Source organism: Acomys minous, assembly GCF_964271855.1.
Source record: "Acomys minous genome assembly, chromosome: 6".
Taxonomy (NCBI): Eukaryota; Metazoa; Chordata; class Mammalia; order Rodentia; family Muridae; genus Acomys; species Acomys minous.
Window position 1 is genome coordinate 69,070,870 of NC_140487.1, and position 27,309 is coordinate 69,098,178.

At 43.7% G+C, this 27,309-nt stretch overlaps 1 protein-coding gene across 2 annotated transcripts in view; it reads right to left on the bottom strand.

The window, feature by feature from the left end:
• IFT56 (intraflagellar transport 56) overlaps window positions 1-16,332 on the bottom strand; it is a 61,543-nt gene extending 45,211 nt beyond the window's left edge. For both annotated transcript variants that reach the window (XR_014779937.1, XM_084785527.1), the window contains exons 1-6: window positions 16,191-16,332; window positions 15,566-15,703; window positions 12,310-12,402; window positions 10,051-10,165; window positions 7,747-7,796; window positions 263-408 (exon numbers count right to left, since the gene is read on the bottom strand). Coding sequence is in view for 1 of the 2 variants with exons in the window: in XM_084785527.1 (XP_084641653.1) it covers window positions 263-408; window positions 7,747-7,796; window positions 10,051-10,165; window positions 12,310-12,402; window positions 15,566-15,703; window positions 16,191-16,193 (545 nt within the window). In the remaining variant the exon portion in view is untranslated. The remainder of the gene's footprint in view (window positions 1-262; window positions 409-7,746; window positions 7,797-10,050; window positions 10,166-12,309; window positions 12,403-15,565; window positions 15,704-16,190) is intronic.
• Window positions 16,333-27,309: the final 10,977 nt, after the last annotated feature.

A 27,309-nucleotide genomic window follows, 5' to 3' on the forward strand; every position in this document is an offset into this window, starting at 1 on the left:
AGCAGACACACATTTGGTACACATACATGAACGCAAACCACCCATACACATAAAATAATAAAACTAAGAACAAAAACAACAAAAGAAAAAGGGTAGAGAAAGTCTGATGTGAACAATATCCAAAGAGTTCTTAATCTCACGCGATTATCAATAAAACAGATTTGAGCACGTGCTGCTACTAGGTCCAGCAGAGACGAGCTTCTACGCCTAATTAGCAACAAAGAAAACTACTAAGACGCAGAGATGGGGAGAGAACACAGACCTGTTGTCCAGCAGTATCCGCTTGTATATGTCAATAGCTTCTTGGTAATGGGATCGCATGTAGTGGATCGAGGCCAGACTAAGCTGGTCCTCTTTGATATCCTGAAGATTCTGGTGAAAGTTCATCAGTTTCTTCTCATCATTAAACTACAATTGTGGGAAAAACATGCACAGACTCACATTCGTGTGAGAGAGAATCACAGGTGACGGAGGCCTGCACTGTCTCCCTATTTTCTCCAGCTCTCAGCTCCTCATCTCTCTGGTCCTGCTGCTGAGAAAGGATGAGAAAGACGGAGACCTGGCAACAGGGAGGCCCTAAGTCACGGCTGTGATTGATTACTTCCTATCTCCACCCTTCTCATCTCTTCCCCTTCTGTTTTCGGCCTTTCTCTCTCTTTTTCTCTTGCTTGCTTTCCTTACATGTCTTTGCCTAACCCCTTAACGATTCTTTCCCAGTCCTCCCTGCCCCCAACAGTCCTTTCCCATTCTTTAGTATTTCTTTTTCTTCAGTGAATGGTGTGTAATCAAATGTCATCGTGTGACTTCAGGAACACAACTTTTAACTTTCTGTTCTAGGTGTTTTCATCTTCTCTTCAGTTGCTATATGTAGCAGTTGATTCAGGCTATCAGAATTCAGCCTTTATGCTTATTTATTAGAAGGCAGCTATAAGCTGGGCGTGGTGGCGCACGCCTTTAATTCCAGCAGTCGGGAGGCAGAGGCAGGCGGATCGCTGTGAGTTCAAGGCCAGCCTAGTCTACAAAGTGAGTCCAGGACAGTCAAGGCTTCACAGAGAAACCCTGTCTCGAAAAACCAAAAAAAAAAAAAAAAAGACGGCAGCTATAAATAACAACAGCCTCTGTTATACACGGGATCAAACTGATATCTTTTGTATGTAACTCTCAATACACACACTATTCACTCCTTCCTGGTGCTTCAAATCTTGTATCTTTATTTTTTAAAAAGATTTAGTTTGGGCTGGAGAGATGGTTCAGAGGTTAAGAGGACTGACTGCCTTTCCTGAGGTCCGGAGTTCAATCCCCAGCAACGACATACATGGTGGCTCACAATCATCTATAATGTGATCTGATGCCCTCTTCTGGTCTGCAGGTGTACATGCAGACAGAGCACTTGTATACACAAATAAATAAATCCTTTTAAAAAGTTGCCTTAGTCATGGTGTGTCTTCACAGGAATAGAACAGTGACTAAGACAGTGGGGTTCTAAGAAGCAGGGAGGGATGGCGTGCCACCCTCTAAAGAGAGACTGGGCTTTTACCTCAAGTGATAGCTAACTTTAAGATGCTACCTAAAGGAGTGGTGGTGTACACCTTTAATTCCAGCACTCGGGAGGCAGAGGCAGGCAGATCTCTGTGAGTTAGAGGCCAGCCTGGTCTACTAAGCGAGTCCAGGATGGCCAAGGCTACACAGAGAAACCCTGTCTCAAGAAACAAAAACAAAACAAAAAGATGCTACCTAAGATTCCCAGATGAAAGCATCATTTGAGTGCTGGAGAGATGGCTCACACGTTAAGAGCACACTATCTGCTCTTCCAGAGGTCCTGAGTTCAGCTCCCAAAAACCACATAGTGGTTTGCAACCATCTATAGTGAGATATCTGGTGCCCTCTTCTGGTGGGCAGGCACACATGTAGGCAGAACATTGTATACATAGTAAATAAATAAATCTTTGTTGTTGTTTTTCGAGACAAAGTTTCTCTGTGTAGCCTTGGATTTCCTGGATTCTCTCTGTAGACCAGGCTGGCCTCAAACTCAGAGTGATCTGATTGCCTCTGCCTATAGAGTGATGGGATTAAAGGCATGCACCACCACTGCCAAGCTGTAAAGAAATAAACCTTAAAGAAAAAGAAAGAAAGAAAGAAAGAAAGAAAGAAAGAAAGAAAGAAAGAAAGAAAGGTCAGGTGTGGTGGAGCACACCAGTAATCTCAGCACTGGAGAAGCAGAGGTAGGCGGATCACTATGAGTTTGAGGCCAGCCTGGTCCACAAAGCAAGTCCAGGACAGCCAAGGTAACACAGAGAAACTTTGTCTCAAAAAAACCAAAAAATAAATAAATAAAATAATAAAATAAAAACATTAACACACTTAGGAGATAGAGGCAGGCAAATCTCTGTGAGTTCAAGGCCAGCTTCATCAACATAGTGAGTCCAAGCTGTTGTGTAATGTACTGTCTGTGTGGTTTGATGTCCCATTTCATTATACCTCCTGAGTCCCCCTGAATGATGATCCCCTAATCCTCCAGCTCCAGAGATCTTTCAATGTGTCCTAAGCCCAGACAAGTTGAGACTTTTGATCCCTGAAGAGGCAGGGCCTTCCCCTTTATTCTCCTATGAAGAAGTTCTAGAAGACGGATTCCCAGTCTTCAGCTACCCTTAAAATTAAGGGGCTGGGGCCTGGAGAGGTGGCTCAGCTCTAGAGGACCTGCTTCCATTCATAGCACCCACATGCCAGGTCACAGCCATCTGCAATTTCCAGGAGACCTGACACTCTCCTCTGGCCTGTGTTGGCACTGTCCACATGGTGCAATACATAAATGCAGGCAAAATACCCATATACGTAGAATTAAAATTTTAATTAAGGAATTGAAGTCTCAAATAGGGAAATTGAGGCAGGACAGAATGATAGGGAATTATGGTGAAATGGAGAGAAAAGGGTGCAAGAGAATCTTCCCCAATCCGACCTGCTTTTACTGCTGAGAAAGGCAGGAGACTTCAGACTTCACTGAAGAGGCCTAATGGTCCAAGAGGCAGCATGAGTCTTCCAAAGGTATCTTGGATAGTGCTCGCACAGGGCAGAGGATGCCTTCCCAGAGGGGCGTCAGTCACGGGTGCTCCAGTGCAGCAATTAGGCTGTGCTACTTGGGGCTACAGTGATATAAGACCTTCCATTCCTAACATCCTCTCCTAGGCTGAAATGAGGCCCTTCAAAAAGCCTGTAGACATGTAGCCACCCTGTAAAGACACTCTCTCTTCTGTGCCTCTGCCTTGAGAAGCCCACACTTGTCCTATAGGATGTGGGCTCAGTGTTTGAGTTCCTCTCTCTGTCTCTCTCTCTGTGCCTCTCTGTCTCTGTCTCTCTCTCTTTCTGTCTGTCTGTCTGTCTGTCTGCCTCTCTCCGTCTCTGTCTCTCTCTCTTTCCCCCCTTGTTTCTGCAGTTGGTACATCCAATGTTGCCTCAAAAAGAATGTAAAGAGTGTTTTAAAAAAATGATTCCTGAAGCTGACTTGCAGTTTGATCACTAATATACTACAGATGTGTGTGTGTGTGTGTGTGTGTGTGTGTATACATTTGTACATATGTGTGCTTATGTGATACTCGAGAACAAAAAGCACTCCATTACTGAATATGTCCTCAATTTTTTAAAGCCCAGCTGGCCCAGAAGTCCCTGGGCAGAGCATACTCAAGCTGATGGCAATCCTCCTCTCTCTTTCCAGGGAGTGATGACACAGGCAAGTGCTGCCAAGGCCGACTCACTTAAATCTGAATGTGAGAGGCAAACGGCTGCAAGTACTAAGTTCGCAAGTCTAGCCAGCAAAGCTTTTTCATTGGTGCTAACTTGTTCTTATTCAGACTACACTGCTGTTTATAATTCAGAGCATAAGAAGATAAACTTTTCAAAAGTTTTCTATTGTTTATTTGTTTTATGTTTGGGGATTTTGTTTGTTTGTTTTTTTGCTTTTGTTTCTGTTTGTTTGTTTGTTTTTCTTTTTTTCAAATAGTGTTTTCTGTGTAGCCCTAGGTATACTGGAACTCACTTTATAGGCCAGGCTGGCCTCAAATTCAGAGATCTGCCTGTCAGCAAGTTAATATTTCTTTAAGCCTGAAAATTGGAAAATGTCCAAATAAACAACAAAGGGAAATGACTGGGTGAACTGTGGTAACTCTGATATGCTGGGCGCAGTGGCACACACCTGTAATCCCAGCATTTAGGGAAGCAGAGGCAGGCAGATCTCTGTGAGTTTGAGGCCAGCCCGATCGACAAAGCAAGTCCAGGACAGCCAAGGCTACACAGAGAAACCATGTCTCAAAAAACAAAAACAAAACCCAGAAGGATTAATGATGACAGTAAGTAAAGGTTCAAATTAGAAATGTGCAGACTGTACCAGGCGAAAAACACTGAGAAAACTCTCAGCTTCACTTAATATGCTACATGAAGAAACATTCAGAGGAGCTGGGCATGGTGGTGCTCGCCTTTAATCCCAGCATTTGGGAGGCAGAGGCAGGCGGATCTCTGTGAGTTCAAGGCCAGGCTGGTCTACAAAGCGAGTCCAGGACAGCCAAGGCTACACAGAGAAACCCTGTCTCGGAAAATAAAAGAAAAAAGAAAGGAAGAAACATTCAGAGTTTTCAAGAGAATCTACAGACCAAAGTGTGTATATGGTACACCCTATTTTTAAATTAATGAGACGGGGGGGGGGGGGGGGAGGGAAGGAATTGGGAAACTAATTTGGAAAGATTTCATAGGCAAGAGTTACCATTTATCTCTTCTGTAGACTATCTTGTGACATTAAAAATTTGGATTTAAAACAGTGGATATACACAGTGTGATCTAAATTTGATAAAATAAAACAATCTGCATTTTCAAAAAGGTATGGGGCTAGAGGTATAGCACAGTGGTAGAGTACATGCCTAATATGCATAATACCTTCAGTTTGATCTGCTACTAAAGAAAGGGGAAAGAGTGGGAGAAGGTGGGGAGAGAAAGAGAGTGGAAAAGATACAATTTTAAGACTAGATGAGCGCTGGAGATGGGTTGGTGGTTAAGATCACTGGCTGAGAGTGGATGGCGGGAGGAGGGGGGAGTGTCCCTCTGACACGAGCTCTGGTGCCCTCCATTTGATCACTGCCCCTTGGTGGAGAGGCCCTGTGGGAACACAGAGCAAGGGGTTGCAGGCTGTCCTGATAGGCTGTGGTGGGGAAGGAGGGCACCCTCTGTCAGAGGTGTAGGGGAGGGGAATAGGGTTGAAGAGGGAGGGGAGGGTGGGAACAGGAAGATAAGAGAGAGGGGATTACAATGGAGATGTAATATAAATAAATTATTACATATATATAAAAGAGCATTGGCTACTACATCAGAGGACTTGGGTTTGATTCCCAGTACCTACCAACATGGTGGCTTACCACCTTTTATAACTCCAGTCCCAGGGGAATTAGCATCCTCTTCTGGCCTCCTTGGGTATGAGATGGTTACACAGACATACATGCATCAAACACCCATAATTAAATAGTAATAATAATAAAAGAACAAAGTCTACATCAGGAAATATTGATTGTTGTGTATATGCATATCTTTTTTATGTATGAGTGCTCTATGTATATGTACAGCTGCAGGCCAGAAGAGGGCGCCAGATTATAGATGGTTGTGAGCCACCATGCAGTTGCTGGGAATTGAACTCAGGACCTCTGAAAGAGCAGACTGCTGAGCATCTCTCCAGCCCATATGTGTATCTTTTTTAAAAACGATTTCTAAAAGAATACAATGAATATACTGTACTTTTTTAATAATATGGAAACACAAAATATTTCTTGAAACCAAATCGAAGACTTCCATCTCTAATAATAGTGGGCTTGCAGTGAGTACAGTCCTTTCACCAAGAACAGCTAGAAGTTTGAACACGACTAGAAATCTCTGTGGAGGCATCAAAGTTACCAACTGAGTGAAGATCTGTGATGCCAAGATCCCAAACAGAAAGAAAGGATGGGATATAAGGTACCCACCAAGATGAGTCCAGCAACACTGATCTTTTAAGGCCTCTGCTTAGTTCTTAATTGGTGCCTGAGGCAGCAAAAGCCTAGTACAGCTTGTTGGGATCATATGGGCTTGACGGAAAGACATTAGAGGCTGTCAGTAAGGAGTCCTGGAGGGCTGACCTAGCCAAGAAAGCAAAGTGGAAACCCACCATCTCTCAGAAGAGCTGGGGACCAGTTTTAAATGGCCGATATTGGTGGCAGGAGCCAGTCCATTGCTCCTGTCTCGTGTGCCTGCCAGACACAAAGTAAACCCTCTGGGAAGATACCGCACTATCTAGAGCTTCGAATCATCGTCATAGGCTTTTCATCTATAGTAGCCAGAATTCAGTGTGACATGATCAAGCATACAAGAGCTAAGAGCATTAGACCAAAATCATCTGTCAGGAGAAAAGCCTGTAAGAGTGCTTAGACCTAGGCTTTGAAAACCTGCTCTCAATATGTACTGAAATTGGGTCATTTTAACTAAAAATTTTAGATGTTAAAATTAAAATATACATTCTGGAAAAGAACACAACAACTGAAATTAAGAACTAAGTAGATGGATTTAGTAAATCCATTAAATAAGTGATTAGACATGGCTGCAGGAAGATTAGCAAGACATTTCCCCAAAACTACATAGAAAACAGAAGTGTTTACTGTGACACAATGAAACTATCTGTGTAGATACATATTATTAAAGTGCTACAAGGAATGAACAACAAAACAAAAACAGAAAAACCCAACAAGCAAAAGAACTTCAATATGTAAATGACATAGGCTACATACAGTAACCTCTAAAGTGCTATTAAAAGTATCTGTACCCGCAAACTAACACAGAGCAAACATGGAATTAAGAAAAAAAATCAATGCAAAAAGAATACAAGAAAGGGGACAGGCATGGTGGCTCACACCTCTAATCCTAGCACTCCAAAGGCAGAGACAGGCAGATCTATGTGAGGCCAGCCTGGTCTACAAAGTGAGTCCAGGGTAGCCAAGGCTACACAGAGAAATCCTGTCTTGAAAAAACCAGGAAAAAAAAGAATACAAGAAAAGAAAGAAGATGGTAGAATTCTGGCTATTTGAGACAAATGGAAAAGACGCAGTCAGAAGGCGGCTCTTGGCCTGGGTGGTGGTGCATGCCTGTCACGCCAGCACTTGGGCAGCTAAGGCAGGACGCTTACGTGTGTGTGTGCCGTTACCTTGGGCTATGCAGCAAGTTTCAGGCCAGTCTGTACAAATAGCAAGACTATATCTCAAAGGCAAGGGCTCTGCATATGGCTCAGTGGCAGAGCACTTGCCTAACATGCACGAGGCCCTGGGTTTAATTCTTTGTTTGTTTTGGTTTTTTTTTTTTTTTCAAAGACAGTTTCTCTGTGTAGCCCTGGCTCTCCTGGACTCACTCTGTAGACCAGGCTGGCCTTCAACTCAGAGATCCACCTGCCTCTGCCTCCCAGAGCTGGGGTTAGAGGTGTGCACCACCACGCCAGACTCTCTAGGTTTAATTCTTTGGGGAGGGGCAGTGTTAATTCTTAACATTGTAAAATAATAACAATTCTGTTGTCAAACATATCAGTGCACCAGTATATTTTTATATGCTATTTGTTTCTAGCTTGATTAACTTTCTGTAAAACAATGTAGCAACATTAACAGAAACTTCTAGTTAAGTATTTCCCACCACTGTTGGCAGAAGGATGAGAGAAAGTGTTTTTAAAGCATGAAGTGTGGAATGAGGAGCGCCTACCTTGTGAGCCAGATGGAACAGCAGGCGGTTTTGGAGCCGGCTTTTTGGAGCTGAAGAAACAAAAAGAACCATGTTGCTTGGTAAAGACTTCAACAGTTGGGCTGCAGAGATGGTTCAGTGGGTAAGAGCACTTGCTGCTACTGCAGAGCACCCAGGTTCAGTTTCCAGCACTCACAAGTTTACAGCAGTTCCTAACTCCAATTCCAGAAGACCTGGTGCCCTCTTCTGACCTCCAAGGGCACATGCAGGCAAAGCATTCACACACATAAAATAATATATGGGGAAAAATTCAATAGTCTATGAAAGCTAGTCCCTTGCTGGGATAAAATAAGACTCAGGGGACCACCCCATCCTTACCTAGCTGTGTCTGCAGGTCCTCACCTGCAGGAGCAGCAGGAAAGCCAGAGGAGAGCTTCCAAGGACCTGCTCTCCACTCCACGTCTACCAGGTGCTGCTATGGTGCCCCACAGCCCAGTGCTCCACACAGTGTGGCCTGCCTCTGTGCTGTCACACGTTGAACCAAACACTTGTAAGACACAGCTGTGGCACCTCAGTGCACTCATGAATCCTCCTACATCTTGCGATTCACCCCAGTAGTCTTTCTCATTTCCCCCTGAAGTTTCCTTCTCTAGAATTATATGCCCACAGTCTCCTAACTCCAGAGTTATGCTGTCATGCTTTCCTCAACACCAGTCCACTCTACTCCAGGGACTGTCTACCGCAGTGAAGAGCCAGCTTAGGCAGGCTTCCAGGAAAAAGGGACATCCTTCAAGTTCCGTCTTCTTTGTAGTCTTGTCCATTTTCCAGCTCTGCGATCAATTCAATAGTTCTTTTACAGAATTAAATCTTCATTGCATGAAAACGTAGACAGGCAGCTAAGCATGGAAATGAAGTTAACTCCCGTGACTATGCTCTATACGCCCACTAGTCCTCGCAGCTCAGACCCTTAGAAACATGAGCTAGTTAGAACCCCAAAGGACCTTCTGATTACATCTGGAAAACTTTCACAGCATATATGAAAAATGGGGTACAAATTAAAAGTAGTTTCAAGTTCCCCATTTTCCTTGAAAATAGGGTAAGTTTTATACATATAAATATGAATTCTACCTGGAAAATAATTTTCTGTAACAATTGCTTTTGGTGGTAATGGGAACAATGTCTTTCTATGTAGCCCTGGCTGGCCTGGAAGTTCTGGCCTTAACCTCAGAGATCCTCCTGCCTCTGGCTCCAGAATGCTGGAACTAAAGGTGTGTGCCATCACACCCGGCTTCTTTACAGTGTCAAAACATTTCCTTGACCACATTTTTTTTTTTTTTTTGGTTTTTCGAGACAGGGTTTCTCTGTGTAGCCTTGACTGTCCTGGACTCACTTTGTAGACCAGGCTAGCCTCGAACTCACAGCGATCCGCCTGCCTCTGCCTCCCGACTGCTGGGATTAAAGGCGTGCGCCACCACGCCCGGCCCCTTGCCCACATTCTTAACATTTCCATTAGTTTCATTTTATTCCTATCCTAGTTGTCTTTCACCTTTTCTTGCATGTTTCTTTTTTTTCTTCCCCCGAGCCAGGGTCTCTCTGTGTAGCCTTGACTGTCCTGGGCTCACTTTGTAGACCAGGCTGGCCTCGAACTCACAGCGATCCGCCTGCCTCTGCCTTTGGAGTGCTGGGATTAAAGGCGTGCACCACCACCGCCCAGCCTCCATGTTTCATTTTTCTCCCTCTCTTACTTACAAGTTTGAAAACAACCCTTGTGAGGTGACTCAGACAAGTGTCTAAGGAGGTCAGAGGGGAGTCTGCTGGACTCTTCATGTGCGCTCTGTAGGCTAGCTTCTCAGGCCTCTCATTATGAGCGATAGCCTCACAGCAGAGTAGCTTGAGCAAGGCTCCTATCACCGCCCTCACCTGAAGGCCACCTGTGGTGCCTTTTAAAGACCCCTTGCCCCATCTTCCCCTGGCAAGGGTCTAGTTTTCATAGACTACTGACGTTTTTTAATAGCAAAGTTATTTTCAGCTCCTGTGTCTGTTGCTGGGGTTGAGGTTTAATTCTGTGGTAGAGTATTTGACCAACAAGCATTGGACCTTGGACTAAATCTCCAGCACCCAGAAAAAAAAAGAAATACAGAGATTGTCAGACTAGATTTAAAAGTAAAAGAAAGCTTCAACTGTAAGTTGAAATGCCTATAAGACACATACTTTAGAAACAAAGATAAAAGCAAGTACAAAGAAAACACCAATCATAAGAAAGTAGGAGTTATAACAATGGACAAAGACATTAAACCAAAATGATACATTAAAAGCCCATTTTACCTTTAAACCCAGCAGCTTCTGCTTGTTTATACATCCCAAGAAAAAAGTAGGTGCAGGCCAAGTTCACCCACACTTCCGGATTGCAATTTTCCTCCTTTGTTGCATTTTCATATTCCTGAAACAGACATTAAGTGATGGCCTCACTTGGCAGGAAAGCAACTGTCCATTTTCTCTGATGGAAGAGGAGCTCTCGCTGACAGAGCAGCTTACCCTGTGGGGTCCTACATCTCCTCAGCTGCCTCTACCAGAAGACATTCTACCTGACAGGGATCTTGAACACAGATCTTATTTCCCCCTCATTTTTAATAGGTTTTAGAAACCTTCAGAAATTAAAACAACTAAAATATATTTTGCTAGCCAGGTGGTGGCGGTGGACACCTTTAATCCCAGCACTTTGGAAGCAAAGATAGTCAGATCACTGTAAGTTTGAGGCTAGCCTGGTCTACACAGCAAACTCTAGGACAGCGAAGGCGACACAGAGAAACCCTGTCTCAAATACATATATGTGTGTGTGTGTGTGTGTGTGTGTGTGTGTGTGTGTGTGTGTGTGTGTATAAAGATGGAGTTTATGGAGTGATGGCTAAGAACACTGGCTGTCCTTACAGTGGACCCAGGTTTGATTCCCAGCATACCACATGATGACTTAAAATTATCTGTAACTCTGGTTTCAAGAGATCCAATGTTCTCTTGGTCTCTGCAGGTACCAAGGATACACATGGTTAACACACACACGTACAAGCAAAAACACTCATACCCCTCAAATAAATAAATCTAACGTTTTAAAATAAATATGTTGCAGAGGTACAGTTCAATGATAGAATGCTCACCTGGCATGTACCAGATTCTGAGTTCAGTCTCATGCTATTAGTAATATGTTTAGAGTCTGGTTAGTATATATGTAAAAGGAAACGGCAAGAAAGATACAGTTACATGCCACAGCATAGAGACTCTTTCTCCTTTTTATAAAGAATTGTATTTAGGGGGCTGGAGAGATGGCTCAGCAGTTAAGAGTGCTGTCTGCTCTTCTAGAGGTCCTGAGTTCAATTCCCAGCAACCACATGGAGGCTCACAACCATCTATAATATGATCTAATGCCCTCTCTGGCATGCAGGTGTACATGCAGATGGAGCACTGAATACATAATAAATAAATATTTTAAAAAATATATTTAAAATCACTGTATAATACTAACTTCCACTATATATAAATAATACTATCAAGTGTGTTAAATACTCAGACATTATATTGCAGTGCTACACATGGTGACATTCATGGATTTTACACAAGTATTTTACTATATATATTATATAGCAAATTGAGAAGTTGAGCAGAATAACTTTTCTATTAGTACTTACCATTTATTTATTTATTGGTTTTTGTTTTGTTTTGTTTTTGTAGACCTTGCTGTCCTGGAACTCACCCTGTAGTCCAGGCTGGTTTCTAATTCAGCTGTCTGCCTGCCTCTGCCTCCTGAGTGCTGGGATTAAAGGTGTGCACATCACTGCCCAGCTATCTTATATATTTTTTTTAAAAATTAGCTTACAAACTAGCAGGTTTCCCAAGAGCATTTTCATCAGTGGTTTTACTTGCCCCTCCCCTCCTCTCCTCCTCTAGCCCGTCTTTGGACCCCCTACTGTACCCCACTCCCCACACTCCCCACACTCCCCACACTCCCCACACGTATTTCCCTTCCCACTTTCATACTAAAGCAGAATAAGGTAGAAAAACCAATCACTAGACGTTGGTATACGGACTAGTTTAGTGACTTACATCAAGCACTGTTCATACTGCCCACCTGCCAACATGACTTCATTTGCACAGCTGAAATAATGGGCGTTGCCCTCAACAACATGCTGCCTGCCACAGACTGCCACCGCAGCGTCTGCAGAGTCTTGCTGCACCACTTTATAGTGTTAGAGTACAAAAAGAGAGTGCAAACTGGACCTGGGGTCAAAGCCTTTCAGGAGCTGTCCTGGCTTCAGGCCACCATGGACAGCTCCTCTCTTCCATCCTTACTGGCACCCGAGTGCTTATTCCGAAAAGAATCCCACAGTTCCATGCACCCTGTCACCTCCTCACCCCTCTCTGAATCGGTGTGCTAAGGGTCAGCGGATTCCTTTATTAGAGACACTAGGACTAAGGAGGGCAGCTAGGACAATTTCTTTTTATTTGGTTCCCTCCTTCATTGTTTGCCTGTTACCATGAGTATGTAGCATATAATGTCATCTTAAACACCAGTGTGATTTTTTTCCCACTAACCTCCAGAGCTCTCTTGTAGTCCCCCAGGTGGAAAGCACAGTATCCAATCCACAGGTTCGTATCATCTTCTTGCTCCCCAACATGGCGTTTGAACTTCACATCAAGTGTTCATGAAAAAAAAAAAGTTAAAAAGCACTTTAATAACAAATGTCTTGTTTTTTGTTTTGTAAAGGTGTGCTGAATTATTGACAAACAAGCAGGATGTATTCACTTCAAGCCTGCACTGACCCAGGATCAGCACAGCCACCTTCTGATTGTCATGGGAGTTCATTTTCTCAGACACTCTGGATTTGTTTTTCTGTGTTTGCTAGCACCTTTCTCCAGAAAGTATATGCGTTATCTAATAATTCTGAATGATGCACAAAAATATGTAAAACATTTAAAGCCAAATACCCCAAGTTTAGAGGCTAGGCAATGATTCTAAGATCCCACAGTCAGTCCCTATAGGAATAGGGACTTAAACTCAGGTCTGTCTCCAAAGCCCAGGCTCCCAGCACTGGGCTCTGCTGCATCCAATCTCACAACTCCATCCTACTCTGTTAGCATTCATGTTTGTTTACTAATAGTTCAATGCCCTTCTCTGAAGACAAGCCAGTAAAACATTCTAGTACCCCCATCAGGCTAGCTTACAGACTGGAAGAGTTGAAAATGTACAGAAGATAGTCTTATTTGTGTCCACTATAATTATTTAAGAATTCCTTGGCTAAATAATTAATTAATTAATTAATTAGGATTTACAGGCTGGAGAGAGGGCTCAGAGGTTAAGGGCACTGACTGCTTCTCCAAAGGTCCTAAATTCAATTCCCAGCAACCACATGATAGCTCACAACCATCTATACTATAATGTGATTTAATGCCCTCTTCTGGTCTGCAGGTGTACGTGCAGTCAGAGCACTGTATACATAATAATAAATAAATACATCTTTTTTTTAAAAATTAAGATTTACTTAAGAGGAAAGAACTGAGAAGGAGTCTCAATTACCATGTGTCCTAGTTTCACTTCCATTGCTGGGATAAAGACCCTGACCAAAACAACTTAGGCAGCTGGGCATGGTGCTATATGCATAGCCAGGAGCACTGGCACACATCCTTAATCCCAGCACTTGGTTCCTCTAGAAGAGCAGCAAATGCTTACAAAACACATAAAAATACCAGACTGTGCTGAGTGTGGTGGCACACGCCTGGAATCCCAGCACTCAGGAAGGCAGAGGCAGGTGGATCTCTGTAACTTCCAAGCCATCCTCGTCTACAAAGTAAGTCTAGGACAGCCAGGGCTACACAGAGAAACCCTGTCTTGAAACATCCCCCCTGAAAGAAAACAAAAAACAAAACAAAAAAAAAAAAACAAAACCAGCCTGGTGGTCTACAGAGACAGTTTAAAGCCATCTTAGTCTACCTACAGAGACCTTGTCTCAAAAGCCAAACCAAAACATCTTTGGTTGTAAAGTGAGTTCTCTTTTTTTGTTTTGTTTTCCAGACAGGGTTTTTCTGTGTAGCTTTGGCTGTCTCGGACTCACTTTGTAGACCAGGATGGCCTTGAACTCACAGCAATCCACCTGCCTGTGCCTCCCATGTGCATAAAGTGAGTTCTTAAAACAGATAATACTGTATAAAAATTTCAACAGGCCTACCTTCAAGTTCCTGCCTACTTGCCCAGTATGGACTATAACCTGGAATTATAAGCCAAATAAACCGTCTCCTCTAAGATTTTTTTGTTTTCTATTGTTTTAGTTTTTCTTTTTTCATGTTTAATCAGTCTGGAATTTGTTTTGTTTTGTTTTTTCAACACAGGGTTTCCCTGTGTAGCCTTGGCTGCCCTGGTCTCACTCTGTAGACCAGGCTGGCCTTGAACTCACAGAGATCCATCTGCCTCTGCCTCCCTGAATGCTGGGATTACAGGTGTGCACCACAGCACCACTGCAGTACTACTCCTGGCTCAGTCTGCTGTTTTTATTTTTAATTATGTATATGTAAGCACTTGCTGCTCTTCTAGAGGACCCAAGTTCAGTTGCTGGCATCCTCATAAGGCAGCTCACAATTTTATGTAACTCTAAGTCTAGGGGATCCAGTCCTTCAGGCATCTGTGGGCACCTGCATTAGGGTGCACATAATCCATACTCAGACACAAACAACTAAACATAGTTTTAAAAATAAACATGCAGCTGAGTGAGTGTCTCCCTTGGGACACAGAGGCAGGTGGATCTCTGAGTTTGAGGCCAACCTGGTCTACAAAGTGAGCCCAGGACAGCCAGGACTACACAGAGGAACCCTGTCTCAAAAACCAAATAAGCAACAACAACAACAACAACAACAACAAAAATAGACATGTACATGATATTCAATCCTCTGACTTGCACTGCTAGAAGGTTCGTCCAAGTCACCTCTCCTCATGCAAAAGAGGAGAGTTGATAGAAGAAAGCCAAAAAAGCCAGGCATGGTGGCGCACACCTTTAATCCCAGCACTCATGAGGCAGAGGCAGGCGGATCGCTGTGAGTTCGAGGCCAGCCTGGTCTACAAAGTGAGTCCAGGATAGCCAAGGCTAACACAGAGAAAGCCTGTCTTGAAAAGCCAAAAAAAAAAAAAAAAAAAAAAAAAAAAAAAAAAAGTGAGATTTACACCCTGGGCTGGGGTGTAGATCCATGGAAGAGTGCTTACTCCAGGCCCTGAGTTTAATTCCCACCTTTGTTCAAAAAAAAAAAAAAAAGAGGACACTGCCATATAGGCTTAAAGTGTTTTATGGGTTTGCCATATTTTTAAAATAAACATGTTACAATCACTTATTTTTTCAACCAAAATGTTATAATAGAAAGAAGTTATAAATCACTCAGGAATTATGATAAACAGATTTTTAGATTGGATCATCATCTGTGGGACTAGAAAAATATTTTTAATTTATGTGTATGAGTGTTTTGTCTTCATGTATGGCTATGCACCATATGTGTTCCGGTGTTGAAAGAGGTCAGAAGGTGGCCTTGGACTCCCTAACATTTGAGTTAGTAAGGATTATGAGCAAGCACATGAATGCTGGGCATCAGGGTCCTCTGCAAGAGCTGCCAGTGCTCTTAACTGGCCAGCCATCTCTCCAGCCCAAAATTTTTATATTTTATCAGGTTTATAGTTACCTTGGAGTCTGAAATATGTGTCTATCTATATGTACTCGGATTCCCCAGAATGTGCCCACCTGTTGCAACAGCATAGCAAACAGCGCTCACCCCACCACTCCCCAGACAGAAGCAAACATTCTTTGGACATTACCTCCAATAGGGTAATGGCGCCAGTGAAATCTCTTTGCTCAAGTAGATCCTCTAGTTTTGGAATCTTCCTACCTTTCTTCTTTCTTTTGTCAGTGTGCGGTGATTCCCCGCCCACAGCGGGTTTGGCCCTTGAAAGCATCTGTAAAACAAACACCAAAGACGGTCAACTCAAAAGTCATTTTAAAATCTGATTTACAAGTCAAATCCTTACCAACATGCCCTAGGAAGTCTACTTAGAGTCTTTATTTAACATGCATTTTACTAAAAGGGCCAACATCTTCTACTGAAGGAGAACCAAATAGCTACTTCCAACTATTTTATCCAGAAGAGATGAAAAATCCACGCAGTTTCTACCATCTCGGTCTTCCCTGGATTCCCCCGCCCCCCCCCCATCCCCCATCCCCAGTCCACAAGCAGATCTGGTGTCAGGAAATGGAGAAACAGGAGGGAAGAGAGCATCGAGGTATTTATCTTTGCATCCCTTCTAATCCCCGTGGAAACACTGGAGGGATAAAGGGATTGCTCTCTAGAGATACACCAAGATCTATCCAATAGTGTGTCCTGAGCTCAAAGCCCGGGTACAAACCTATCCGAAGTCTCCCCCCTTACTACTCAGAGGCACTAACCATCTTGGCGTCGGTCCTGTCAGCCCTTGTCACAGATAGTCAGCAAATGCTGTGCCTCGGCGAGTTGCCACATATACACAGAGAGCTCCGTCTCCAAGGCAACGCCGCCTAGAGGCAGGTCCTTCTGAGAGAAGAGCTCGCCCGAGAACCAGTGTCCTCAGCTTCTTGGTTCCGTGCGTTTCCGCAGCTGGAAGAGTTGATGTTTCTCTGAAGAGAGCAGAAGATCCATGTTGTTTGTGCGGAGAACGAAAATGTGGTTGTGTCTCTACTTAGGAATGTAGTTAGGAAAAGGCAACTTAAAATTACAACTAGGAAGTATATTTCAAACGCAAGATTTTTTTTGGGAAAGGTAAATTTAAAGGACCACTTCCGTTTTGCCTACGTTTTGGTGCGCAGCAGCCCTACTTTGTTTTCCGCTGGTATCTGTAGAACCGAAGGATAGTTTGGAGGCAGAAGTGATACCAAAATATTTCCTTGAGACACTGTAAATCCCAAAGACGGGAGAAGAAAGATCACCACCCCGAATCATCATGGCCAAATTAAAAAGTACGAGGAAAGGCCAAGTTAGAGGCGTAAGCTTTGGATGTGAGGAGGGACAAGGATTTTATAGAGCTCAGGGGTAGGAAGGTTCCAAATAGGGGGAAACAGGCGGGGTTACAGCAGTACATAGGCTTATCAAGTAGTAACAAGCTAGTCCTAACGACCTCCTGAAACAAAGATATGGTTGCAAGGTGGGCTTAATAACAGGTAATCATAACAAAGTAGTCATAGGTGGCCATATAACCTTTTGAAACAAAGGTAAGTTTGCAAGATGGTTATAAACAGCTTTGTGAAACAAAGCCATGATTGACATTCCGGGAACAGGCAGTACAGAACCATTTGTAGTTAAGGTTACTGGTAGGAGCCTAGCCGAACCTTTGAGAAACAGAGAACAGGGATGAACCTAGTTTGTCTTTACTATAAATTGGCTTTTAAGGCCAAGATGGAGGCAAGCTGGTTCTTTAACACATGCAGAATTAGAAATGGCAAAAATGTGTGTTGACTGGATTTCCTCCAGAACACAGTTAATATGGCTGCAAACAATATTTTTAAATGATGGAGTTGTGGGATGTTGGAGCTAGTTGGACCTTAGAGGACATGTAGTCAAACTTTCAGAACAAACAGAACTACTGAAGACCTAAATCTTAACAACTTGGATGAAGTTGCATAATCGTTATATAGTTTGAATTACTTTGCATCCTACCCAGAGGCTCACATATACCATAAATGTATTAAAGGCAGGTATGACTTCTTAGATTTTGTTTTTCATAGTCATCTCCCTCCAGCCTTAGTATCTGCAATTTGCTGGAGAGTGAATGACTTTTGCCTTTTTATTACACTTTTGTATATGCACAAACCAATTGGTATACAGAGGTACATATCAAAAGGCAAATGTATACACTTCAAAGATGCACAGATTTACCTTTTATTTAATGCTTTACTTAAAATTCTTTTGTTTCAAAATGTCAGAAATATTTCTATTTTTAATTTAAAAAGTCAACAAAATTATTTTAGCTACTTTTTGTGGTGTGATATCGATGACAGATATTTTAGTGGAAATAGCCAAATGATTATAAAATTCATCTTTTAAAAGTTCTACTCAATAGACTTTAGTGTACTCTATCACACTGTGTCATTACTTAAATTCTAGATGGCCCCAGAAAGAAGCCCTACAGTACACAATGGTCATTCATCACTTTATTCTCTCTTGTCTCGTGTCATTCATTTATTTTCTGTCCCTGTGGACTTGCCTATTTTGAACATTTTATAGAAATGAAATCATACAACAAAGAACCATATTCCATGTGACTAAATATTGAAAAATTCAAAATCAGCTGAGCAAAGTGATTAACTAGCTAATCATTCTACCTTGACTAGTACAGAAACGTCTAGAAGCTTGGGCTCCAGTGTAGAACTCTCTCTGTGGGTGTGGCAGTGCTCAGAGATCTAACCCCAATTCTCAGCCTTCAACCCTTGTCACCCCAGGCTGTAACCTGTGCTGGAAGGACTTGATGCATCACTGTGGACCCTTGAGGAGCTTACAGATTCAGGCTTTAGGTACCCATTTATCCTGACATCTGTCATCCCCTTATAGACCTAAAGAGAAAACAGACCCAGGGCAGAGCCCTACTCAAGCATGCAGACAGACAAGGAGTTGCATAGAAAGAGATTCGGGGTTCTAAGCACTGTGGTGTAAAGGAGGGAGTAACAAGAACTCAGCACTGTAGTTTGTTTTATTATTATGTATACAGTACTCTGCCTCCATGTACACCTGCAGGCCAGAAGAGGGCACAAGCTCACATTATAGATGGTTGCGAGCCACCATGTGGATGCTGGGAATTGAACTCAGGACCTCTGGAAGAGCAGTCAGTGCTCTTAACCTCTGAGCCATCTCTCCAGCCCTGTAGATTCTTTCTATCTTGTTTAGCATGCAGTCAATGTAGAACCCAGAGCAGAGGGCTAAAGTCAGCCCTGCTGATAATACTGTATGACACCCTGCTGAATTTACTAAATCAGCTGAAATGACCCCTAATTAATGAAAGTTTGTGGCTTGCAGAGATGTAGTGTTTGAGACATGGTGTAGTTATAAAGGACAGAAATGTTGTCCGAGTGTACTTGGGAAGTTCTTCTTCCCAAAGACAGCTCTAAGAATCACACCTGGTGGTATAAAACATGTGATAACATCAGCACAGGAAAGCTGGCTGCCGGGGTGAGAAACTGCTAGGCCTTGCAGCTTTATTATAGTTGAGAGAGGACAGCAGCTTCTAAGAAACTGTAATACATAATCTAGGCCATGTAACTTTACCTCAAACCATCGAAGTGTGCAATTAAATCAAGCATGAGTATATCTTATGATATGCAAAAATGCATCCCATGAAATTTGATTTTGATTTTTAAATGGTAATCTAGTTTTGAGCTCAAGACAGTATTCTCTTAAAGATTATTTATTTTGAGTGTGTGTGTGTGTGTGTGTGTGTGTGTGTGTATGTGTGTGTGTGTCTTATCTATGCAGGTGCCCACAGAAGCCAGAAGAGGATGTTGGATTTCCTAGATCTGGGATTACAGGCAGCTATGAGCTACCTAATATGGGTGCTGGGAACAGAACTCTGCTCCTCTACAAGAACAGCAAGTGCTCCTAACTGTTGAGCCGTCTCTCCCGCCCAACGGGATGCTCTTGAAACTCTCTCTCCAGTTTTACCCTGATGCATACTGATAACCACTTGTGGTCCTCAAAAACCACTGTGGCAATTATTCCTCTGTTCTTGACAGAGCCGTGAGCTGCTAAGGGAATTTTAAGACATTAAAGAGTTTTAATGAGGCCTGTAAGGAAGGAGATGCCTAGCTCAGCATTACAGTATGTACCTAGCAGGTGTGAGGCCCCAAGTTCAAACCCCAGCGAGGGGGGGGGAGTTTGCATATTTCTCATTAATGTTGGTTTTCCTTAAAAGAAGAATCTCTTCTTTCTTTTCTCTCCTTTTCTAAGCTGTGTGGTAATAGTGGTGGTGGTAGCCGGGCATGGTGGCGCACGCCTTTAATCCCAGCACTCGGGAGGCAGAGGTAGGCGGATCGCTGTGAGTTCAAGGCCAGCCTGGTCTACAAAGTGAGTCCAGGACGGCCAAGGCTACACAGAGAGACCCTGTCTCGAAAAACCAAAAAAAAAAAAAAAATATATATATATATATATATATAGTGGTGGTGGTGGCGGCACATGCCTTTACTCCCAGAATTTTGGAGGCAGGAGAGGATCTCTTAGTTCAAAGCCAGCCTGGTCTACAGAGTGAATTCCAGGATAGCTAAGACCACACAAAGAAATCTGTCTTAAAATAAATAAATTAATAAATAAATAAAATAAAATAAAAACAAATAAACCAAAAAAATAAACTTCCATATTTTCACTACAGACAATAGTAACCCTATTCTATTTAAGTGTTGTTAGCTTTTGTTGTTATTATTCACTAGCTTTATAAATACTCATCAAAATGAGTGTTTTGGGCTGAGGAGATGACTCAGTTGTTAAAAGCCCTTGGTCCGCAAGAATAAAGACCTGAGTTCGGATCCCCAGCACTCACTTAAGAGACTTGGTGTAGCGGCTCACTTCTGTAATCCAAGTGCTGGGGAGGGAGGCAAAGAAAGGCAGACTCCTAGTCCATCTAGCTGAACTGGTGAACTCCAGGTCAGGGACAAATGGCATGTGTGCTGATGTCAGGGACAACTTTGTGGAGTCGATTCTTCTCTTCCATCTTCCTGTGGAGTCTAGTGATTGGACTCAGGTTGTAAGAGCATCATTCCTTTTTGTAGGTGAATCATATCCCATCCTATGAACAGGCACGTTCTGCTTACATCCCCATATTATTTAGAGCAGTCGATACTTAGTGAGTTTCCAGAGCCTGGTGTTCCCATTAGCCTCATACTCACTGTCCTGGGATTTGCAGCGCAGCATCCATCTTATTCTGTATTGTAATGGATTCAAGGAAGATGGCAAACCATAAACAACTTCCTAGATCAATGGTTCTCAACCTGTGGGTCACAGCCATTGGAAAACACACCAATGGTCTTAGGAACTGAAACACTGCTCAGTCGCCAAATTGCAGTTATGATGTAGCAACAAAAATAACTTTATGTCTGTGGGTCACTGCAACATGAGGAACTGTAATAAAGGGTCGCAGCATTAGGAAAGTTGAGAACCACTGTCTTAGATGTAGCATGCCACTGGCCCTGCCTTTGCCTGCAAGGCTCATTCTTATTGTGATTTTCTATATATTGGTTTGTATTTTATCTCTACTTAACTTCATCACACAAAAGCGCTGGCTTTATGAGAAATCAGGAAAATGTGCATTAAATCATAAGACAGCCATAGCTGTACACATCTAAAATAGCTACAGTCAAGCTGTGAGCCTCGGCTATTGTCACGAGATGTCTTGACTCGGGCTGAAAATTCCCTTTCCAAGTGGTTCATCCACACGTGGGACAACTTAGCACTGGTTGTCGGTGGGAGGGCTTAGTTACTTGCCACTTGGACCCTTTCCAAAGAATGACTTGAACGTCAACATCATTTGAAAGTTGGCTTCCCCAGAGGTAGGGGGCAAAGAGGAACAAAGTTTTATTTATTTATTTATTTATTTGGTTTTTTTGAGACAGAGTCTCTCTGTGTAGCCTTGGCTGTCCTGGACTTGCTTTGTAGACCAGGCTGGCCTCGAACTCACTGCCTCGGCCTCCCAAGGGCTGGGATTAAAAGCATGTGCCACCATGCCCGGCTTAATGTTTTTATGACCTACTTTGGGGAGTCACAGTGTCATGTCAGATTACTCAGGTCACTCCTATGCAACTTGGGAAATCACACTGGTCACTTACTGTAGGCAATTCTCTTCAAGTTAATGCCACCCAAAGATGTCAACGTCCTCACAGTAAGCATTGTTGCTGAGAGGAGGGCATGCAGCCTGAAGTTCCTCATTTAGGTCTAAATATGGACTGAGAGAATGACTGGCCCTTTTCTCCTATGCGGTTAGATCTCTGACAATGCCATCCTTACTGGGCAGTGGTGGCGCACGCCTTTAATCTCAGCCCTCAGGAGGCAGAGGCAGGCGGATCGCTGTGAGTTCGAGGCCAGCCTGGTCTACAAAGTGAGTCCAGGGCAGCCAAGGCTACATAGAGAAACCAAAACCAAAACAACCCCCCCCAAAATGCCATTCTTTCCTACTTCACTTGAACAGGTTCAAGCTTGGGGAAATCCCTGGCTGCTTCTATCCTCCCTGTCATCTGATCGTGTGACTGATGCCTTTCTCCGCTCCCGATAGCTCAGTGGAACACCTGTTTGGCATGAACTTTGGGCATTCCATGTGATTCAACTCAGACACAGGATGTACTTTCAGTTTCTGTGACTTAGCTGACTCATTGTAGTCTCTCTGTGTGTTGCTGCCTTCTGAGTCCTACTGTTCACAATGCCAATGTGTCCTCACAACTCCAGCCTTGCACTCTCCACAGAATTACATCTTTGAAACTCTCACCTATGCCAAAATCATCCAGTAAAACCACATTAGACAATGGAGAACGACAAACGAAAGTCCAAGAATAATAGACAAAGCTAAAAGCAATGAAACAGCGAACTTGTTCTCTGATGTTCTGGAAAAAAATTTTTTCCCTTCCTTTTCCATCCCTGTCAGGCCGCTACAATGAGTGATCGAGTGTCAGTAATTGTCTTTCTTGACTATACACATCTTGACTTGCAATCTTACCTGTCCAGGAAAACAAGGCACCAAGCTGGAATACAGCTGTTGAACATAGGAGTGTTTGCTGACTCAAGTACCCATGCTCAGGACACAGGGTTTAGTGTCCTGGCAAGGACTACTGCTAGGATAGCTCCCCAAAGCCTGGAAAAGTGATGACACATAGTGTATTGAAGTTCCTAAGCTGCTATTCAGACAGCAGAGGCGGGAAACAGAACGTACCTGTAATATAGGTATATATTAAAGTAGATGTAGTACTTTAGCCCAGGATAGCCATTAGAGGGTTATACCCTACAGTGTGGCTCAGAGGAACCACAGTCACCAAGGCTGTTGGGAACACACTAAGGAGAGGTACATCAGCTGGCACAATGCCAGCTCTCTGGGAGTCTGAACAGGGAAGGATGGGGAGCTTGGAAAAAAAAAAAGTAAAAATCAAGAGAGAGCAAACAAAGCCCCAGAGGCACAGGGGACATAACTGATACGGCATGGAGCTGTCTTCAGAGTTGACAGCAGTGAGCGTTCTAGGATTGTAGCTGATTGCAGAAGCTGAGGAGCCATAGTAAAAAGGCAAAAAGTGGGAGACAAAAGGGCACACTCTGTAAAGAACCTGGAGACTATAGGCAGAACAGGGTTTCCCACAGAAGAAAATAGATGTGTGGCTGACAGTGTGCATTTTAGTATATGCCCTCTGTAAAGAAAGGGGATTACGCTGGGCAGCGGTGGTGCGTGCTTTCAATCCTCAGAAGCAGGCAGATCTCTGTGCAGTGGAAGCCTACAGAGGCCTGCAGAGCTAGCTCTGAGACAGCCAGAGCTAAGTAGTGAGATCCTGCCACAACACACACACACACACACACACACACACACACACACACACACACACACACACACACACACGAGAAAGGAAGGAAGGAAGGAAAGGAAAAGAAGAAGAAAGAGATTAAAACCGATGGTCCACGCCTTTAATTCCAGCACTCAGGAGTCAAGAGGCAAGGAATCTTTCTGAGTTCCAGGACAGCCTGGTCTACATAGAGAGTTCCCAGGACAGCCTAGGCTACATAGAGAGTTCCAGGACAGCCTGGGCTACACAGAGAATCTCTTCCTATGAAGGGGAGGGGAAGGGGATGAATAAGAGAGGACCTGTTGACGTCAATAGTTGAGATCTTCACTCAAGGAGAAATCACAATTATTTGTTGATTAATACTGTGTTTGGTTCGGACTGACTGAGCCAAAGGAGGGGACTGTCCCCTGTGGGGAGACCTCTCATATTCAATAATGCACTATAATAACCCTGCCAATTTCCCTCTCCAAGTCACCAATAATACTTACCAGAATGGTTAATAGCAACAGGGACCTAACTCCACATCTGCAGTTCTTTTTAGAGACTTCCACTCACATAAAACTGGACTTCAAAGAAAGAGATTAATTTCAGCCAGGCATGGTGGCCCTCGCCTTTAATTCCAGCACTCGTGGAGACAGAAGCAGGTGGATCTCTGTGAGTTCGAGGCCAGCCTGGTCTACAAAGTAAATCCAGGAAAGCCAGGGTTATACAGAGAAACCCTGTCTCAAAAAAACCGAAACAAAGCAAAAAGAACAAGCCGGGCGTGGTGGCGCACACCTTTAATCCCAGCATTCGGGAGGCAGAGGCTGGTGGATCTCTGTGAGTTCGAGGCCAGCCTGGTCTACAAAGTAAATCCAGGACAGCCAGGGTTATACAGAGAAACCCTGTCTCAAAAAAAGAAAGCAAAACAAAAAGAACAAGCCGGGCGTGGTGGCGCACACCTTTAATCCCAGCATTCTGGAGGCAGAGGCTGGTGGATCTATGTGAGTTTGAGGCCAGCCTGGTCTACAAAGTGAGTCCAGGACAGCCAAGGCAACACAGAGAGACCTTGTCTTGAAAAACAAACAAATAAATAAATAAATAAAACAAAAAGAACAAAATAAAAAAGAAATGTATTTTATGGTGAGCCAAACATAAAGCAAAGTTAGATTTATTAAAAGCAGAAGTTAAGATTTTTTGAAATAGAGTAAAACACACCTCATAGGACCAGTGAGGCTTTCTCAAGGGAGAGTCACAATAAGTTGCCATTTTCCTAATTCTCACTGTGTATCTGAGATCACTGTACTTGGGTGTTAGGCTTCTCCTGGCATCCATCTGATGCTGAAGGATAAGAGCTGGTATAATATGGAAGCAAATTGAAACATCTGGCACAGTGACTGCATTAGTGTGTGTGTGTGTGTGTGTCTGTGTGTGTGTGACACCTCCAAAGGTTGCTAAGTAAACCACTTTTTTGGCATTGTCCAAAGAGTATGATTTATTTCATTTGCTTTGTTTTTTCCTTAGGAAGTTTTTGCTTGCTTGGTTGGTTGGCTTTTTGAGGCAGGGTTTCTCTGTGTAATAGCCCTGGCTGTCTGGGAACTCACTTTATAGATCAGCCTGGCTTTGAACTCACAGAGACCCACCTCTCCCTGCCTCCCAACGCTGGCATTAAAGGGACGTGTCACCACATCCAGCTGATTTATTTTACTTTTAATTATGTGTATGTGCCTGTGTATGAGTATGTGTATATGAAGTCAGACGCCCTCAGAGCCCGCAGGAGGGTGGCATGGGCCCTGGAGCTGGAGTTACAGGAAGATGTCAGCAGTCCAGAGTAGGTGCTGGAAAAAGAACTTTGGTTCTCTGAACAAAGAAATCCTCTTAACCTCTGCGCCATCCTTCCAGTCCCAAAAGTATCATTCATAAGAAGGTTAAATTTTAAATAAATTTTCTCAGTAAACAGAGTTGTAAAGTGAATCTCTGAGGGGCACTTAGTCCAGGAGAGGGGAGTACTGGGAACATATAGTTTTCGACTATGTTATCCCCAAGCAAGCAGAACATAACCACTGTCCTTGTTGTCTTGATTGACGTGTCTCTGGGAGCGCACTATCTGCCCTAAGTGGGCACAATTAGTTTATCATCTACCTGCGTTGGGAAAACAGGTGAGCCACTTGGCGGAGTGTCTGTTCCCTGTCAGTGCATCTGAAGTCTGAAGTCAGCCTTCGTCAGCAGTAAAAGCAGCTCAGACCCCAAGAAGAGGAGCCTCCTCCCTCCACACAATGCAACGCTGGGAAAAGAGGAATATGGAAATGTTTTGGTGCCTGTGAGGGACAGGGTCAGAGCACAGCTCATCTGACACTCAGAGATCCGAGGCACCCTCATGGTTCCCATGGTACAGCTGGTAAAACGCAGTCTTTCCCTGAGGTCCAGCGTGAAATACTGACTGTACTGTGGGTGGGGGGTATGGTGCCCCTGTTAGGTATCCAAGGGATGAAGAACTGTAGTGCATATCTATTTAACCTCCCAGTGGGCCTTGCAGCAACTGGGATCTCAGAGAATGACTGCAGGCATGCATCCTAAGTCCAGTGCTTGGCAGCTGTATTCTTTGTTTACTTCAGTCAGTCAATAATTCAGTCACACGGACTTGATAACAGTTGCTTACAGCATTGCCAGCAGTTTGCTCGCCAGTCCTCTGTGATAATCAAATCCAGAGTAAACCCACAGGTTTGACCAGTCCACACAGCTTGACGTCAATCCACTAAATTGATAAGAAAGAGGTGGAGCCTGGGAAAGACCCTGGGGTGGGGCATGTGTGCTCCCAAGAGTGGGAGCTAAGGGGGGGCGGCGGAGAGCGGCACATGCCCTTAATTTCAGTACTTGGGAGGCAGAGGCAGGCAAGTCTCTTGAGTTTGAAGCCAGCCTGGTTTACAGAGTGAATTCCAGGACAGGCAGGGCTGCACAGAGAAATTCTGTCTCAAAAAGCCAAAAGAGAAAAAGAAAGAAGGAAGGAAGAGGGATGGATGGAGGGAGGGAGAGAGAGACACAGAGAGAGACAGAGAGAGAGAGAGAGAGAGAGAGACAGAGAGAGAGAGAGAGAGAGAGAGACTTTGAAGATCTAATGAGCTGCCACTTCATTAAAAATTTCAGAGATGGCTGGGCATCATGGTGCACGCCTGTAATCCCAGCAATTGGGAGGCAGAGGCAGGCAGATCACTGTGAGTTTGAGGCCAGCCTGGTCTACAAAGAGAGTCTAGGACAGCCAGCTACACAGAGAAACTCTGTCTCGAAAAAACCAAATAAAGAAAAAGAAAACCAAAAATGTCAGAGATGCTTGGACAGGTGTTGATAGTTTAACAGATAAAGATGTTTGCTGCCAAGTCTAAGAACCTGAGTTAGAGCCCTTTCCACATGGTAGGAAAGAACCAACTCTGCAAATTATCCTGGCGCTCTCTTCTCTCTCTCTCTCTCTCTCCTTCTCCCTCTCTCCTTCCTCACAGACACACAGACACACAACTGTTTAAAAAAAGAAAAGGTAGATCTTTGGACTTGTGAGCTTGCTCAGGGAGAAAAGGAGCTTGCCTTCAAGTCTGACAGCCTGAGTTCAATCCCTGGGATCTACTTGGTGGAAGGAGAGGCCTGACTCCCCCACAAGTTGTTTCCTAACTTCCGTTTACACAGTTTACACATGGATGGACTGTCGCGAGCAGAGTTTACACTCAGAATCCGGAACAAAGAGGCAGGCCAAGAGCAAGTGGTACGATTTAGCAAGAGAGGTTTATTAGCAATACAAAGGCAACTACAACAAAAGGCAGCGGCTAAGGCTCCAAGGCCAAGCCACCAATACCATTCCATTATACTCTTAAAACTATCTTAATTCTAATAGGAGTAGCATTTAGCATCTTATAATATCAATGTTCTGGGAGCTTATGCCATTAGGGTATACGACCTGATATCGCGAAGTTCTGTCGAACAGGTTCGCTGCTGCGACTTGAATCAATTCTCGGGTTGTTATCTGACAGCATGTCTGTCTGCTCCGTTTGGG